Source organism: Chelmon rostratus, chromosome 20 (assembly GCF_017976325.1).
Source record: "Chelmon rostratus isolate fCheRos1 chromosome 20, fCheRos1.pri, whole genome shotgun sequence".
NCBI lineage: Eukaryota > Metazoa > Chordata > Actinopteri > Chaetodontiformes > Chaetodontidae > Chelmon > Chelmon rostratus.
Window position 1 is genome coordinate 19,951,738 of NC_055677.1, and position 19,283 is coordinate 19,971,020.

General features: G+C 43.8%; 1 protein-coding gene across 1 annotated transcript; it reads right to left on the reverse strand.

Moving 5' to 3' along the window:
• Nucleotides 1-207: 207 nt before the first annotated feature.
• On the reverse strand, nt 208-13,133 carry ift74 (intraflagellar transport 74). The gene is made up of 20 exons (XM_041961539.1): nt 12,982-13,133; nt 12,242-12,381; nt 11,623-11,764; nt 11,445-11,493; nt 11,209-11,307; nt 10,531-10,591; nt 10,009-10,068; nt 9,801-9,862; nt 4,736-4,874; nt 4,472-4,534; nt 4,160-4,303; nt 3,788-3,828; nt 3,521-3,600; nt 3,151-3,204; nt 2,687-2,784; nt 2,316-2,442; nt 1,897-2,060; nt 1,567-1,692; nt 786-846; nt 208-656 (listed from the first exon to the last, which is right to left on the reverse strand). Exons 2-20 carry the CDS (start codon nt 12,368-12,370, stop codon nt 541-543), a joined length of 1,815 nt encoding a protein of 604 aa, XP_041817473.1. The 5' UTR covers nt 12,371-12,381; nt 12,982-13,133; the 3' UTR covers nt 208-540.
• Nucleotides 13,134-19,283: the final 6,150 nt, after the last annotated feature.

A 19,283-nucleotide genomic window follows, 5' to 3' on the forward strand; every position in this document is an offset into this window, starting at 1 on the left:
TGGATGTGATAATGTCACATATTTATGAGCATAAGCACTAATGTTGATGGCTGTGTTATTCAGTAAACAGGGTGAACCTCCACATGTTAAGGCTGGTTATCGGTTGTAAGCAGCAGCCTTTACACTGATTGACATTTGTAATTCTACTTGAAATTTCTAGAAACTTCTTTATTCAAATGATCAGAGCACTTTGAAGCTACAGTCAGGAAGATCTACATGAGTCATTTTAATACGACACATTTAAATACAAAATAGCAGATAGTAGATAAATACTTACAAACTTTGACTCGTAGATCTGTTTGACAAAACATTTCCACTTCTATCACAAACTGAAACTGATTATTTAACAGGTAAAACAGGCAATCTTTCGTCTTGAGAGTCGAAGTTTGCAGCTTTTAAGACAACTAATGGCTCTTTTTGAGTGCTACTGAAGTATCAATGCTTTGTGAAGAGACAACTGAGCATCAGTGTTAAACTATTCCAACGTCTCATGCCGTGAACTGAAATGTGTGATGATATAGAACATGGCTTTATGTGTGTTTAACTCCTGTTGTTTTGCAGGGATTCTATCAGACTCTTGTTGTACTCTGCCACTTGTTGGAAGACGTTGTTGGCGACTGAGTCGTAGTCACTTTCCTGAGATTTAGAGGCGATGACTGATGCTGCGGTTGAGGAAAGATCACTGGATGGCTTTCACAAGGACAAATCACACCTCACAGAACTGCTGCCTCTGGAGGTGATGAGGGGCAACACCTCAGATAGAGACACAGCCTTCACAAGGATACATTCTTTCATTACAAAGTTGTTCTGCTCCAAGTGTTGCCATTTCCTCTCAAGGTTGGCCAGCTAAACCACACACACACACACACGCACGCACACACGCACACAGGAAAAAAAAAAAGATTATCATGAGAAGAATATTACAAGTATGTAAAAACATACATGCTCAAGGGCACTGCAACAGTGGATAATATGTTCAGTGTGACTGCAGGTAACTTTAAGAAAGAAAAGAAGGCAGAGTAGAGATGAGGTGGTTGTGTCTTTGTGTGCATTTTTCACACAAAGAAAAAGAAGGGTCTAGCTTTGAGAATAGCTGACATAAACTATACTCCAGCAAATGCTCAAAACAGTGTCCTTTATGAAATGTATTAAATCACATTTTGTTGCTGTATCGTTGTATTAAAAGAGAATCATGTAACAAAAGAACTTATAAAAACGCTTGGCTTTGTGTGACAAATCCAGCAGGCAGACTGCAGTGCAGACACCAACAGGATGTTAGACACAGAGGGCTCGCAGCACAAATGTGAACTTCATGTCTAAACTTTACTGACTGCATGAAGAAAAGCAGTCAGTAAAGAAGAATTACTAAATTTACTAGAAGTACTGGCAGATTATGTCTCATATATTTTATAGAAAAATATGGAATATTATCAGTAGTTGTATTTTGATGCTGACATCACACTGATCAATTTGTAAAATCAATTATAACTGGACTGAGAGATGCACTGACACCAGTAGCTCCTGTATATTTGTGCCTCTGCAGAGATGTATTTCAAAGGCTCTAACCTGAGCGTGAGTCTCGTTTTCTTGCAGTTTGGTCTTCAGAGCTTCATATTTCTGGTTCATTTCTTCCAGCAGCTGTTTGAATGAATCTCCACGCTGAGACAGAGATAGGCGCTCCTCCTGTAATCTCTGCACCACAAGAATATACGTTTGGTTAGCCTTCAGTTTAATCAATCACCAGTGAGTCCACAGCGAGCTGATGGGACCGATACCTCCAGCTATAAATCAATATACTTAGACAAATGTCGTACACAGCTGTGGACAACAGATTGTTGCTCCATCTTTCTCTATTTGTGATACTGTTGCACATCTCTGCAGCACAACCTGCGTTACCTTTTTCTTCTCCTCCGCCTTGAGCCTCAGGGTGTCCAGGTCTCTGTAGGTGTGCAGCTCTGACTCCATGGTGCTGAGGCGCTCCTTCAGGGTGCTCAGCTCTCCTGTGATCTTCCCCTCCAGCTGCTGCACCTTCTCCAAGTCCTGCTGCAGACGCTGGGACTCTGGTGGTGTTAGCAGGGGTACAGAGTGCCAGTTAGCATCTGCCTGTTTGGCCTGTTTGGTTCTTCAAAGAAACTATTTTTTCCTGTGTGTGTGTTTGTGTGTGTGTGTGTGTTACTAACATTGTGAGGGAACAATAACACAAGTCCCCAGAATGCCTCCAGAAAATCAGTGTTAGTCATGAAGTGTCCTCTGAAGTGCTGGAAACACAGCTGTGTGTGTGTGTGTGTGTGTGTGTGTGTGTGTGTGTTACTGACCGGTTGTCAGTCCCCTGGCAGTGCTCTCTGATTGGACCACCTCTGTCTCTTTGCTGACCAGCACCTCCTGCATGTTCCTCAGCTCACTGGCTGTGACAGTATCCACCTGATGTAGCCGCAACATGTTCTGCGCACACACACACACACACACACACACACACACTTAGTCTTCTCCACCACACTTTTTCCCGACCTGGGAATTTTTTTTGTCCATCTCCACCAACTCACCTCCTCACCCCTTCTCCTTCACTCAGCCTTGCTATTTACTCCACCTTCTTTTATTTCTGTCCCTGACTATAAGATTTACACTCTCTTCACCTCACCATCATTCCCCCACCCTCCCCCTCTCCACCTGTGCCTGTCCTCCTTACCCTGCTGCAGTGCTCCAGGAGGGAGATGATGTTCTCCTGGCTCTGTGTCATCTTCTCCTGCTCCTGAGCCCTGGACTCCTCAAATGACTCCAGGTACCCTGAAACAGAGGGAGAAATTGGTTATACCAGCATTTGCCACCATACAGATACATTCAAGCTTCTGGACTGAGCAGGATTTAGTGACACCTGGTGGCAGTTTTGAAAAAGGCAGTGAAAGGTGAATTGATTCAATGTATAGTAACTAGATATTGTCTGAATAATAACTTTTTGCTTGGCTATTATATATTCATTATATATGTTTCTCAGAGAGAATTACATGCCCCCTTTTACACAAAATATATGAAAGCGTGTATATTCATAGCCACAATATTGAAACGAGGTACTGAGAACTGAGTCATTTCAGATATTGTTACTATCACCCAAGTCTACTCAGGTCTAATTATATCAACTAATGTTCAACTTACGTTCAATTTCTTCCTCCTTCTTCTTCAGCTCCTTGTATTTCTGCCGACACTCTCCTAATGCAGAGATAAAAGAACTGTTAGTTTTTCATTCATCACTATCTGGTATCTGTCTCTTTTAAGATAGCAACTGAATATCTTTGTGTTTTGGATAGAATAAGTAATTCTGTGGCTTTGGTAAACTGTGATAACATAGTGACTTTTCACTATGCCACAGACCAAGCAAGTCATGGAGAAAATAATCCAAACAGCTGGTTTATAATGTCCCCAATATCAGATAACAGCTGCTGCAGGCAGTTTTTTAGATGCACACATGAGGTAGAAGCAATTGTGATGGAGAGAGGAAGAGTTGAAAGCAGCCATCAAGTGTTACCCTGAGCTTCCTCTGAGTCCTGCTCCAGCTGACGGATCTCTTCTGTGATCTGTCCGGTCCTGTCCCTGATCTCTGTAAGTCTGCGAGCACGCGCGAGCACGCACGCACGCACGCGCGCGCGCGCGCACACACACACACACACACACACACACACACACACACACACACACACACACACACACACACACACACACACACACACACACACAGCTAACAGTGCTGCCTGGTGTGACAACATGGCATGTTGTGTTTAATATGAATACATACTGTCTCTCCATGCTGGCGATTTCCTGGTTGTCCTCCTTCACCTGGGAACAAACCAGCAGTTTGAATTGACAGAGCGCTTACAGTCTATATTCAGGCTGAGGTCCTGTGGTCAGAGTGTTGTTGTGGCCTCGCCTGTGTCATTATGTCAACACTGCTGTCTGTATTGTCAGCCTGCCTGGATTAAATAATTCATACTAGTGTTCTCTTTTTATTTTTATTGTAAACTAAATGACGATTTTTTTGTCAAACAAACAATTTGTTTTTAATGAATGCATCATACATTAGTCTAACAAACCTTTGTTGTTGCATACTGTATATTTCAGTTTTATGTTGTGGACTAACAGTCATTCTTTGGCTGGTTGTGATGCGAACCTGTTTAAATAATTTCTCTCTCTCCTCCTGTGGGGAGCCCAGGCTCTTGTGCTCAGCCTCCATGGTGTCACGCTTCGCCTCCAGTGCTGACAGAGTCTCGTGAAGCCGAACCACTTCCTGCTTAATGTGTGAGTGAGCCAGCTCCTGCACACAGAAGAAAAGAGGTAAAACAGCTGATGCTACCACTACTGACCATGTAGCAGGCAGAAAACGACTTTCTATGTAGTATTAAAGTTTTAAGTGTAACATGGGGAACCCTGCAGAAACGCTCCCTTCACCCGTGCCCCCACTCCTCCTTGAAACCCCACTCACTGCTTCATAGTCCTCCTTCCTGGTTATCAGAATGTCCAGCTCCTCCTGGAGAACAGTTAGCTCCTGCAAAACAAACAATAAGGAGGACAGGAGAAGAGAGGAGAGTGACATTAGGTACAGTAACAGTGTCAAACTACAAGATGAGTGATAATAATAATGTTTCATCACTGTAGTATCATGCAAACATTACATAAAAAGTTAAATAATACAAGAAAAAGAGCAAAAGAGCAGTGACATAATATTAGACAAAAACTACATGAATACCTGTCGCAGCTCGTCATTGGCTGTTCTCATGGTGAAATACTTGTCTTGCTTTGCAGCCGGCATTGCCTGGATCACCTCGTCAGCGACGCTTTTCTCCCTCCTGATCTCTTCTTCAATCGCCCTGATAGCCTCTTCTCTTCTGCAAAGCAAACACAGCATGGCTGAAAAGTTTTTGTTTCACTTTTTTTACGTGTGCTTTGCCTTCAGTAGTTGCATGAAGAGCGAGACACGTGAGCAAGGTCCTGGTCCACACTCAAACCCCGGACAGAGAGGACAGACAGATACAGAATCCAGATAAGATAGTGAGAGAGATAAAGGATGCAGAGAAGAAGAGTGGAGCAGGTGTCAGACAGGCACATGTACAGTATATCACTGCTTCCTTCTGTCTTCCCTTCTCTCTCTTATCATTATACTTTAAATCCTTCTCCAACCTTTAAAAGACTTGTCTTTAATTATTTTCAATCCTTTTTTGTATTATTACAGTTTTTTAAATGGGAGGTGTTTACAACAAAAGTCTTAAGGAGACTTCTTATCAAAGGAGTCATAAATGTTTAGCTGGCTGTAACAGTGTAACTCAGCCTGCGGGTTTGATAGCAAGGAACAAAGGTCATCTGCTGCGCTGGCTGCATCACACTGACAGATGATTTCAATTCAGCTAAATGCCAGTAGAAGTACAGGTATGTGTTTTTTTGTTATTCTTCAGTAATACAGAATAGTGACAGAGGTTTAAGTCAAGATGGCAGAAATGAGAGAAAACCAGCAGTTATATTGACAGATGTTGTACTGCATGAGGGTTAAAGCTTATTCGGCAGACACATATCTATATGGGTTCATAAAAAGAACAGGTGTTCTTGTTCTTCACTGACATTCAGTGTCACGAATGTCCTACAAAAGATATCAGGAAAATAAGAACCGCTGCAGTGTAGGAGCATGAATCTGAGAGATGTCCTTCAAAGAGTCAAACTTTTCATAAATACTGATTAAGGTTTTATGCTGAAACACATCAGCAGATTATGTGGACATATAAGTACCAAATAACGACCAGGACAAAAGGTTTTCAGGGCCACTTGAGTGCTACATTTTCTCTTAATATCTTGTGAGGAAAACAAATAACATGATGGTCACGATTACTAACATTGTCCTGTGTAATAAGTTTACATGAGATGTTTCAAACTCAGGCTAGAGTCCAGGTGAGTGTTTGGTCTACAAGGTAAGAGATAAAGAATGTTTATTTCAGTTATGAGTAATTCTTTAATTTGCATCTACTCAACTAGTTAAACAAACGTAACTAATTATTTGAGCGTAAGCAATCATTTGTGATAACCTGCAACCATTTGGACAATAAATGTACACGCTGAAAGTATCTTTCACCCGTAAAGCTGAAATCAAAGTGCACAACTCAACGAGGTCTGCAATGTAAGACAAGTTGGTCGAAATGAGAGGCTCACAGGCTGCTGCTCCATTGTTTAACCAGGCAGACTGATCTTTATGGCATCTTATGTAAAACAGAGCCCATCTAAAGTACTGATTATCCAGAGTTTCTGTGTCTTTCAGGGCAGGATAATGGAAAGGTGCCGGCAACCTCTTGTACTGCTGTGGCTGAGTGCGGTGGTAGCAATCAATATACTGGGAATAAGTCAGGCTAATAATCAGGCCGTGGAAGACGACAAACTGGTAGGAAGGTTTCTATTCTATTCTATTTTTGTCAAGCTGTCGCTCTCGCAGTGAGAGGAAAATGATTTTTCAGCTGACACTCTGACCCAGAGTGATAACGTCGTTTCTGGATCACACAATCACACTTCATGGTTCTTATGCTCTGTCTGTACGTGTTGTAATAACAATCGATCCATCACCCATCAGCAGGTAAAGAACTTGACCAACAAGCAGCTGCAAGTCATTCCTCAGAGTGGAAACAGTTCCTCTGTGACTAAACTGGTGATTGAAGGGAGCTTGATTACTCTGAATGACACTGATAGACTAGCCCTGGCTAGTTATCCCAGACTGGTAGAACTCCACCTGGATGGTAACCTGGTTACTAGTATACCAGCCAAGTACTTCTCTGTGGTACCACAGCTCAGAGTGTTATCTCTGTCCAGGAACAAAATCAGCAGGTAAATAAGAAACAATTAAACTGTATGGCTCCAGATTTTTTATAAATGTTCACACAAAAATTAAGGAAAACATTTGTTACTGATTAGCCAAGAAGGTGCCGACTGCAGCTCCTGCTGCAATAATGACTGATACTACTGTGTGTTACTGCAGCCTGGACCCAGAGTCTTTCTCTGGCCTAGATGTCCTGACAGAGCTGGACCTGTCCCACAACCTGCTGACAAGTCTCCACACACAGCTATTCAGAAGTCTAAATAATCTAAAGGTAAAGCTAAAATCCCTGAAGGTGCCAGGCACCCACTTATTATCAATCCATTAACCTGACCTTGTCTGGTCCCATCAGGTGCTGAACCTGCAGGAAAACCCCTGGAATTGTTCCTGTCCGCTGCTCAGCAGTATTGGAGAGTTCAGAGCAGAAGGACTTTCTGTTGGTAATAATTTCCTTGCTACAGTTTTAAAGAACTCTTAGATTGCTCACTTTTACTTAGGGCATTATTCAATTTTTTTTCATGACTATACAGATTTACCAGAAGCATTCACAGACATCAACATCACAATAGGACCTTTGTTTTACCTTAAACTGCAGTTTCATGGGACACAAAATCTGAGTGAAAATGACTTGAAACCACTAAGCTCATTTTGAAAATGTGGCCCTTAGGAAGGATATGTTGAGCTCTGCCCGGGTAGATCAGTTCTTCCAAAAGTCTGATGACCACATTCACATCTAAACATATCGAAGTCCAGTATTTAAAGACCACAGGCCTTCTCTCTGAAGCAACAAGCAATCTAACTGTAGTGACACTGACAACATTTAAAGACAGGACATTTAACCTCCTCCACTAAAGCCTTTTTCAGACATGGAGTACATTACATTGCTGGCTTCATCAATTTTAAAGTGACAGCTTATTGTCATTCAGACACAGGTGACTTTCATGCTAATGTTTCTTACGGCTTCATTCAGACATGCCAGCACATCAGTTTCATCATTTTACGTTTTACAGTATCTGACAGTGCACAAGCATTGAACGACAGGATGCTGAGTTGGGACTCTCATTTCATTCCTGTTGGCTTTCATGTGGTATGTAAAGCGTTGTGCTGGATATTCATCCACGCAGTTGCCACGAACGAACACTGGTCGCATCAGGAGGGGAACCATGTTTTTAGACTGGTCAGATATGAGAAGCTTAATCTCCTCAATTCCTTAAATTGCCTCTATCACAGTGTTTCCCCATTTATTTAACTGATTTTGTGCATGAGAGGATGACTGAGCTAATACAGTTACTACAATTTCCTCTGAAGGTGGCAGAAGACATGCATTTAATCTCTCTCTCGGCATGTTTTACCTTGTGCTGCTGCAGCCGTTGTGTTAATCCAACAGCATTTAATCCCGACTTTCCATCATGACTTTTACACAGATGTGACCGGATGCTTATTCAGATACTAATTCAATTTACCATCAGATTAAGGTGAAGGGGTGCTGTCTTAAGTGAATGCTTGTTAATTTAATGACTTTCATACGAGATGTCTTGTTCTACAGGGGGACCACAGGTGACCTGTGCTTCTTCAGAATATCAGGCTGGAAGGGATCTTTGGCAGGCTACAGGTGTGTGTCACCCATCACCACCAACCGTCTTCACTACACACCCACAAAAACCATTGACACCAATCAATTCTTGGGGCTCATCCACTGTGCTGAAAACCTCACCCACAAGCAAGTATCACATCAGCGAAGGTAGGAGAAAGAGAGATGTGAATATTTTACCCTTGTTCTTCAACCATTCTGCTGTTACATGTGTGGATGTACAAATACAACATAACAAGCTTAACAGACTGATCTCTCCTTTCTCCATGCTGCAACCCCAAAAAGACCAGACACCTGTGCCCGGCAACACATGGAAGTTCACTGCATGTGTTGCAGTCTTGGCACTGTGCACCGCCATGCTGATCGTATGTGCCATAAAGGGGCCTTCCTTGTACAAACTCTTCCACAACTACCGTCACCGGCCACTGCACCAAGAAGAGGATGAGGAGGATGGCGTTGTGTCAACAGTCTTCTCAGAGACAAAGAGATACCTAACCCATCAGACATTCACCTTTGAGCAAGAGGACGGGCGGATAGCGGAGGTGGAGGAAGAGGAGGAAGAGGATGGGTATTATGAGGATCCATACATCAGGAGGGAAGAGTTACATACAGGAGGGGAGGCATCGGCAGAACCATGAAGAAGCAAACACGAGCTGGAGAGCCGTTACAGAATGAGGAGGAAATCATCACAAAAGCAAAACCTGTCACTTGTGTACTAAAACCAAGGTGCTCACTGGGGGGCTGTTGCATGACACCCAAAGAATAGTCCCTCCAGATGGGATTTGTACAGTATACATCGCCTAGATAAGATAAATAAAATCATTTAGCTATTTGCCTTTTAAGCACTGCTTAGTATTATCGTTCCAGGGGTCACTAAAACTTTGACTGTCCTCGGTGACAGAGTTTATGTAAGCTCTTAGGACACAGGAGGAAAGGTGTAATGTAGAATCAATGCTGTGCGCCACTGAATTAGTATTTTTACTCACATTTTGTTTGCAACAGAGCCAACAACACTGATTTCGCTCTCCTGTAGAGAATGGGGCTATCCATGTACCATTCCTTGCAAGTCTGTTATAGTTAATATTCTTGCTTGCCATGCAGTATCATTCACCTGCTGCTTAGAGTTGAGGTTGACTTTCATTTTAGCTTCTGGGCCTAACGTTAACCTCACACTTTTAAAGAATGTTTACAAGTTAGCCAAAGCAGGGGTTTCTTCTGCCTCAGCCATGACACTCTAACAATTAATCAGTCTGCTAAATCAATCGTTGATGACACTGGTAAACCATTAAAAGCTGATAAGAAAATTATAAGCTGTGTGAGAGGACAAACTGCAATAACCATCACATAATAATAATAATAATAATAATAACTTACTCTCTCCTCTCAGTGAAGATGGTATCAATGCTTTCAGCCTCGCTGTTATTCTGATCTTTCACCTGGGATGTAGGAGAGGAAGGAAGATTAAAGGAATGAGAGAATATTCTCATCATATTTGTCTGTCCAAAATCAACATGCTAAACTGACATCTTTTTAAGCAGGAGGTGCCAGAAAAGTTACCATATTTCTTACATGGTGTACTTACAGCGTTGTAGTCATTGATCATTTCTTCCATCTCTGTGTTAGTGTTGAGCTTGTCCACCAGCTGGAAATAAAAATAAAGAATTTGCACAAACATGAACAACAAAAATGAAGCCACAGATCAGCAGGACTCATCGAGTGTTTAATCAGGGAAGCACAGTCCATTAAAGAACTGAAGATTTTCAAACACCTTGTATTTTACCAAACAGAATTTGAAATAAACTGCTAATATTTAAATGATTTTTAGTTACCTTTAATCTAGACTGACTTAACAACCACGACCAAACATTTACCATTGTCTAACTGCTAAACTTTTTCCTGCTTGTAATTTGTTTGAGCTAATGTATTGGTGTTCACATTTTCTGTTTTTTCACTCACTGTGGGTCATTATGGATATACAGTAAGTGTAGAAATAACTGTAAAAACATTTGCTGTAATATTTGTGCCATTGGTTGCTTGTAGTGTCAAGATTTTTTATAGTGGCCACTCAATGAAAATAATTAGAAACAATGACTTAAAACATTACCATGTTGTAGTCAGCAAGATGGCCTTGTAGATCCTTAATCTCCACAGCCAGGCCTTCAGCTCTGAGGAGGAACAACAAAGGGTTGGTGATTTGTTTTTCACACGGTTATACTTTAATTCACTACAATATTCATTTGCTTAATTATAAGAGCCCTAATGTTTGCGTGTGATTTGGTAATACGACAGTGCCAAGAGGTTTGAACTTCCCTTTTTTTCCTTCTTCTCTAACACTTCCTGACTGGAGAAGAGGGTTACCTGTTTTAACCTGCTGCTCTGATTAATTAATAAATAACACAAATATGTGACGAGCAAGCCTGATCGATCAATCACTGTCACCTGCTGAGCTGACTGATAGATCCTGACAAAATCACATCACATGTTTCTGATCAATATAGCTGATAAATTTAGGAACTTCTTACTTAATTCTGGTTTTTCTCACACAGCATGCATTTTAGTAGCATTCTTTTCTGACTTTTTTCCTTTAAGGTATTAAGGTAAAATTTCCAGCTCTTGAGAGTTTCATTTTTCAATTGAGTCCATGGATCAGTCGCAAACATTTCCCTTTTTCTGGTTAATGGGTCTATTTTCTTAGGTTTTCTTAAATACAATTTGAGAACATAGTGCCCACACTGTACATGTTGTAATTACAAACAGACTAAGTGATAAAAAGGCAACTCACCTCTTCTCATAGGACAGATAAACAGAATTCTCCTGGTTGTAGTTTTCGATCTCCTTGTGCAGTTTGCTGGTCTCTGTGGTTAACTCGTTGATTTTACTCCTAATAGCACAACAACAGAGCATTCACTTTTAAACTGTAAAATTTTTTACCAGGGTTGCCCTGCTGGGAGCACCTGCTGCACAGTGTAAAGTACTACTATCAAGGGCTTGACAACAAGGCCTAATAGAATGTGTTACCTCAGAAGGCCCAAGTAGTAGGACTTATCCAGAATCTGTCTCTGAGGCCCTTTGGGGGATGGAAGGAGGGAGTGGAGAGAAAGAGAGAGAGTTGAGACGTATGATGATGAAAGAATGTCTGTTTTAACATGGCCAACATTAATGTGTGAAAAGTGGGTTGAGGTCACATCAAACTTACCTTTCATGCCAGTCTTCATCCCACTGAGCCCCTGTTGGGTCACTGGCCTCTCAGTCACTTTGATTGGTGCTGACAGGACTCCGGGGGTGGTAATGGGGACACCGCCCCTCATACCAGGATGACCACTTGTTCCTGGAACCATCTGGATTGGAAAATGAAAGAATAAAACTCTGTGAGACTGAGGTTTTATTAGCTCATTTGTCAAAAATATTAGTCTTAAAAGTTCAATCCAGTTACGAACCCTGCAACATCTTAAGACAGTCTTATATGCTGAGTGTGTAATTAAATGTTGCCTTAATAAATCAGGTGCTTATTAAATGCAGATCATTGTTTGTTCAAGTTAAATTTGTTAAATCATAGCACTTAAGATAAGTTTAACTTTTCAGTGATCCAAGTGAGCCAGCCAGCTATGAGAGGAGAGATGCAACAGATCCTCGCATATCGGTTGTTTGTCAAATCACATTGACCCAAGATATAAAAATGGTCATCACAGGCCAGGGCACAGACAGATACGTTTGGTTGTTTGAACGTTTGCTATTCTACTGGAGTTGATATGTTGCTGTGACTTTAGCATATATGTTCACAGGAAGAGCACTTGTATAAGCTTCACTTGACTCACCCCAGTTGCGACACGTATAGCTGTAGGAGGAGGTCTGATGGCGGTTGGGGGCCTTCCAGCACCAGGGGGGAGAGTTCCACTGCGGCTCACAGGGCGGCCCATGCTGGTGGGAGGCCGCTGGCTTGCCATGATGACTTAATCTATTGGACATATTACAGGAACAATAACTACTAAGAAATCAAACATTTGGCACGGATGAGCAGAAAAACTTCATACAACCAAGTGGTGCTGCTATACTGCAGTGCTTGTTAGTATGTTTGCTTTCTGACAGCAGACAAAAGCTGCACTGTATATTTTCCATCCTGCCCACAACTGATAGGTGGCTGAACACTCCTGATCCAGCTAAAAAGGTGTAAGGTGGGAAGGATGGAAAATGTAGAGCTGTATTTGTGATAGAAGAACGTGTTTTTTTTTTGTAAACCAAACCAATGTACTATACACTGCTGCTCATTAGCATTAAACATATATGATGCTTTATAATTTTAAATATCAAGATAACGTGATGTATTGACTTATAGTTGCCGAGCTAGCGCTACTATGTACGTTAACTTACGACAACGTTGAGACTAAATCATACGTTACTTCATGCACGGACCAAGCTAAACTCATGCCAGTTGTAGCATTTGTAGCACGTCAGCAATTAAGTTTAACAAACTCCATTACCATGAGCCACTGTTAAACTGACTTTAGCGTTAGCTTGTTGCCACGTTACAGCATGGATAAGCTAGTAAGTTTCGTACCTTAAACTGAACTGCTTATCGGTCGTTTACGGCAGTTGTATCGAGGCGGCTGTTTAGTAAGCTGTTGTCCCAGACAGGAAAATGTCACCTAGCTAACGCTAAAAGGTAAAACGTTATGTTAGCTAGGTGAAAGTCAGCAGCTCCCAGTGATGTTGACGTTACCCCAGTAACCAGTCTTCTTCTCCTAAAAAGAGGCAGCATCGTAGTTGAAAAGTGTGCTGCTGCCGCGCACCGGCCAACCGCGGAAATACAAACAGACCGCCTGTCAGTCTGCAGGAGAGAATAATACTCTGCTGGATGTTTATCTCTCTCTCGTTCGAGTTCATTTGCAAGACGGAGTCTTGTAGCAGCATTAAAACGGTAACAAAGAGGACCAGAGGAAAACGCTGTTCATATTTGAGCTCACACTGCTTAGGCTACAATGAAGTCTACATGAATGAGTTACTCTCATTGCAACTGGATGGAGGTCAGAATTTAAAAAGAGTGGAAGTTTTAAGATGAGATTTAAAAGAGGCCAGAGAGTTTCATAGTGTGGGGGTCTAATAGCAAAAGCCCATCACCCTCAGTCATAAACCGAGACCTGTGAGGAACCAGCAGGGCTGTTTTCTGGAAAGGCCCACAAATAAAGCAGAAGTAGTCACTAAAAGATAATGTAAACTGTAAATTGACTGGCTGGTGGAGGCACACAACCATGAGGCGGCAATTCCTGGTTTGTTCTACTGTGATCAGCACAGAACCCGATGTTAGAAGCCTCTAGATGGGCTTCCCTGGGGTTTGAAATAGACGATAGCTGAGGAATTTCTTTTATTTTCTTTTTCTTTAATATAGCTCCTTTCTGTAACATAATTATTCATGGACACAGGCACAGGACAAAGGAAGACACAGACTATATATACATGAGGTAACAAGGAACAGGTACAAACAATCAGGGCTGGGAAACAGACAGGCGGGAAGGACACCAGGAAGTCAATGGTCTAAAACAGAAGAAGAGTTAGGTTTCACAATAAAACAGTATCACCCTACACTTCTGAGCATAAATGGCTTAAAATCACAAATATACACCACAGAAAGGAAAAAAAGAAATACAGTTACAGATGTGACTACTTTATATTCCGGTGGTTGTTTTGCTGTGTTGAGAACAGTGGTGATTGACAGTGGTTAATGACAGCATCTGTGTGACTGGCTGCATGGACATTTTAGAGGAGAGATCACAACCTTTAAACTGAAACACATGCACACTACTTAGGTTACAGAATTCAAAAAGAATGGAAGGTGTAAAAAAAGGCAATGGGTGGAAACAGAGTCTTCATACCTCAGCTCAGTGATTGCAACAGGTGTGTCGTCCCAAGGTGAGCTGTAAACATTATATCATCACGTCAACAAGCTGAGAGGGGGAGGATGTTAGCAAAGAGTTGCCTGTCAGCCTAAAGTCCAGGAGATTTAAGATGCCAGAGGTGTTGGCGTACGACATCGACTTCCACACTACAGAAACAATACATGTATAATAATAATAATAATAAACTTTATTTATATAGCACCTTTCAGAACAATGTTCCAAAGAGCTTCACAAAATCAAACTCAAAATCAAACCAGATAAGGCAGAAATGTATCAAACATTTCCAAAAGCTTCAACAAAAAGAAAAACTGGACCGTTTCAGACCTTAAATGTAAGCAATACAATTTTTAAACCATTTCGAAATGGTTTAAAAATGCGGAGGCAGAACAAATACACACACAGCAGCAAACTATAAATCAAAAGTAGTACTCAGTAATAACTGTGAAACTAACATGTTTTTAAAGCAGCATGTGAAAACCAGCAAGAGTGAACATTTTTTAATTTGTCAGCTGTTATGAAAGACCCCTTAGAGAAAGATTAATTCAGTTTCCAGCTCCATTTTGTTGCTTTGTGCCGAGTTAGTACGCCTGCTGTCGTTTTACACAAAAAACTGATGTTGATGCTGCACCATGAGTCAAAGTGGAAGTTGAAAAGCTTAACTAACATGCTTGTATTTTGAAACTGACGACTGACAAGGTCCAGTTGCGAACGATTAAATGCCCTGAAGCTTACAATGACCTGGATGAATGAGCATATTCACAGGCATGTGTCGCTACCTAGTTACAACATGCCAGAACTATAGCAACAGCCTAATGTATCATACACCTGATTGGTCATGTTTTGGCTCATTGGCGTTCATCACATAGCTGATCAAATGTTTGCCCAACCTCTATCTGTTGTTCATTAGCTTAGGGTGAATTTCTTCTGAGTCGTGTGTATGAATGAACTTAAGTATTTCTAATTGAACTGTTACAATATGAAGTTCAAAAAGCTGCTTTTGAACGAGGCCCAGAACAGGATGAAAGAAAGGGCACGAGACTGTTTGTTCCTCGTACTGAAATAATTCACGTTTCATCGGTGGTTCCCAAACTGAGGGCAGGAGATAAGATGATCACAGATAAACACTGAATAATAAAGAATAAATAAATGAAATTATCTCATAAAATGATCTTATGTCTAATCAAAGCTACATCGTCATTGTACAATCACACCTTAAAGATAATGGATCAGGTGAAATCCTTTTTATAATTTGATAAAATTTTGAACATTTCCACCCATAAAAACTACATTTGCGTGTATAAATGGCCTCCCCCCAGATACAAACTGTTAACTGAAAATATGTCGATCCCTGTGTCAATATAGGGTTGAAGATTGAAAAACTTTATTGGCCATTAATGCAGATGACAATGGAAATGAATGTGTGGGGGGTTCATGGAGAACAAATCAGCAATACTATAACTTTGAAAGGAAAACAGAAACTAGATTAAGTTACAAACAAATATCTCTCATGAAAGGACTATGGGCTGGAACTCAACTAACATAAAACAAAGCATAAACTGGAACAAGGACAAGAACAAGACAAGAAACAAACCTACGGGAACTGTGGCAAACAAAGGACAAAAACAAACCAAGGACACAATCACATAATTCACGGAGCGGACATGAACAAAGAAACACTCACTTATGTGGCTATGGCTAGGACTGTAACTATGGTAAGGTACATGGACAACAAGGTAACACAGACAACTTAAAGTCAATGCTGAGGCAAAGTTTCTCTGGAGGTCTGGCCAGTGGCCAAAGACCGAGGCAAAGACCCTCTGGAGGTCTGACAGGTGGCCAAAGGCCGAGGCGAAGATTCTCTGGAGGTCTGACAGGTGGCCAAAGACCGAGGCGAAGACCCTCTGGAGGCCTGACAGGTGGCCGAAGGCGAAGGCTGCACCCTTCTGGAGGTCTGGCAGGTGGACGACGATGAAGGCGGAATCCCTCTGGAGGCCGTCGGCGAACCCCTTCTGGAGGTCTGGCAGGCGGCCGACGATGAAGGCGGAACCCCTCTGGAGGCCGGCGACGAAGGCGAAACCCCTTGGGAGGACGGCGGCGAAGGTGAAACCCCTCGGGTTGTACAATCTAAGTTAAAAAAAAGACAGGACATATATTAAAAAGAGATAAATAAAAACTGTACAATCTAAGTAAAAAAAAAACTGCAATCAATAAAGTCAATGCTAAGGCAAAGTTTCTCTGGAGGTCTGGCCGGTGGCTAAAGGCCGAGGCGAAGACCCTCTGGAGGTCTGACAGGTGGCCAAAGGCCGAGGCGAAGACTCTCTGGAGGTCTGACAGGTGGCCAAAGACCGAGGCGAAGACCCTCTGGAGGCCTGACAGGTGGCCGACGGCGAAGGCAGAACCCTTCTGGAGGTCTGACAGGTGGCCGACGATGAAGGCGAAACCCCTCGGGAGGCCGCCGGCGAAGGCGAAACCCCTCTGGAGGTTTGCAGCGAAGGTGTTAGCTCCCAGGAGGCTGGCAACGAGACAGCATGGCAGAAGGTCTGACAGGTGGCCAAAGGCCGAGGCGAAGACTCTATGGAGGCCTGACAGGTGGTCGAAGGCGAAAGCGGAACCCTTCCGGAGGTCTGGCAGGCGGCCGACGATGAATGCGAAACCCCTCGGGAGGCCGGCGGCGAAGGCGAAACCCCTCTGGAGGGCGGCAGCGGAGGCGTAACCTCCCAGGAGGCCAGCAACGAGACAGCATGGCAGATCGGTGTCGAGGCAACAGGACAGGAGGCCGGCAACAAGGCAGCAGGACAGGGGGCCAGAGGAGGGACTTAAGTCAAAGTCAAAGTCAGCTTTATTGTCAATTCTGCAGTATGTACAGGACAAACAGAGAATCAAAATTGTGTTACTCTTCAACCTTTTGTGACAGGACATATACTAAAAAGAGATGAATAAAAACTGTACATCCATCCATCCATCCAACCATTCTCTTCCACGTATCCTGGGCCAGGTCGCGGGGGCAGCAGTCTAAGCAGGGAAGCCCAAACTTCCCTCTCCCCAGACACTTCCTCCAGCTCTTCCGGCGGGACCCCGAGGCGTTCCCAGGCCAGCCGAGCGACATAGTCCCTCCAGCGTGTCCTGGGTCTTCCCCAGGGCCTCTTACCGGTGCGGCATGCCCGGAACACCCTCCCAGGAAGGCGTCCAGGAGGCATCCGAAAAAGATGCCCGAGCCACCTCAGCTGGCTCCTCTCGACGTGGAGGAGCAGCGGCTCTACTCTGAGCTCCTCCCGAGTGACAGAACTCCTCACCCTATCTCTAAGGGAGCGCCCCGCCACCCTGCGGAGGAAACTCATTTCAGCCGCTTGTATCTGAGATCTCGTTCTTTCGGTCATGACCCAAAGTTCATGACCATAGGTGAGGGTAGGAACGTAGATTGACTGGTAAATCGAGAGCTTTGCCTTTTGGCTCAGCTCCTTCTTCACCACGATGGATCGGTACAACGACCGCATTACTGCTGCCGCCGCACCGATCCGCCTGTCAATCTCACGCTCCATCCTTCCCTCACTCGTGAACAAGACCCCAAGATACTTGAACTCCTCCACTTGAGGCAGGAGCTCTCTTCCAACCCAGAGGGGACAAGCCACCCTTTTCTCATCCCAGCCGCTTTGCACTCGGCTGCAAACTGCCCCAACACAAGCTGGAGGTCCTGGTTCGAAGAAGCCAACAGGACAACATCATCCGCAAAAAGCAGAGATGAGATCCTGTGGTCCCCAAACCAGACTCCCTTCGGCCCTTGGCTGCGCCTAGAAATTCTGTCCATAAAAATAATGAACAGAACCGGTGACAAAGGGCAGCCCTGCCGGAGTCCAACATGCACTGGGAACAAGTCTGACTTACTGCCGGCAATGCGAACCAAGCTCCTGCTCTGGTCATACAGAGACCATAGCAAAGGGCCCCGGACTCCATACTCCCGAAGCACCTCCCACAGAATGCCACGAGGGACACGGTCAAATGCCTTCTCCAAGTCCACAAAACACATGTGGACTGGTTGGGCAAACTCCCACGAACCCTCGAGCACCCTGCAGAGCGTGTAGAGCTGCTCCAGTGTTCCACGACCAGGACGAAAACCGCATTGTTCCTCCTGAATCAGAGGTTCGACTATCGGCCGAATTCTCCTCTCCAGTACCCTGGAATACACTTTACCCGGGAGGCTGAGAAGTGTGATCCCCCTGTAGTTGGAGCACACCCTCCGGTCCCCCTTTTTGAATAGAGGGACCACCACCCCGGTCTGCCAGTCCAGGGGCACTGTCCCCAACTGCCACGCGATGTTGCAAAGGCGTGTCAACCAAGACAGCCCGACAACATCCAGAGACTAGAGGTACTCAGGGCGGTTCTCATCTACCCCCCATCCATCAGCCTGAGTGATGGATGAGCCAACCTCTGGGTCCCCAGCCCCTGCTTCCTCTACGGAAGGTGTGGCAATGGGATTGAGGAGATCCTCAAAGTACTCTTTCCACCGCCCGACAATATCCCCAGTCGAAGTCAACAGCTCCCCACCTCCACTGTAAACAGTGTTGGCAGGGTACTGCTTCCCCCTTCTAAGGCGCCAGACGGTTTGCCAGAATATCTTTGTGGCCGACCGATAATCCTCCTCCATGGCCTCACCAAACTTTTCCCATACCCGAGTTTTTGCTTCAACAACTGCCCTTGCCGCAGCACGCTTGGCCTGCCGGTACCCGTCAGCTGCCTCAGGAGTCCCACGAACCAACTACGCTCAAAAGGACTCCTTCTTCAGCTTGACGGCATCCCTTACTTCCGGTGTCCACCACCAGGTTCGGGGATTGCCGCCACAACAGGCACCAGAGACCTTACGGCCACAGCTCCGAACAGCTGCGTCAACAATGGAGGTGGAGAACATGGTCCATTCGGACTCAATGTCTCCAACCTCCCTCGGGATTTGGTCAAAGCTCTCCCGGAGGTG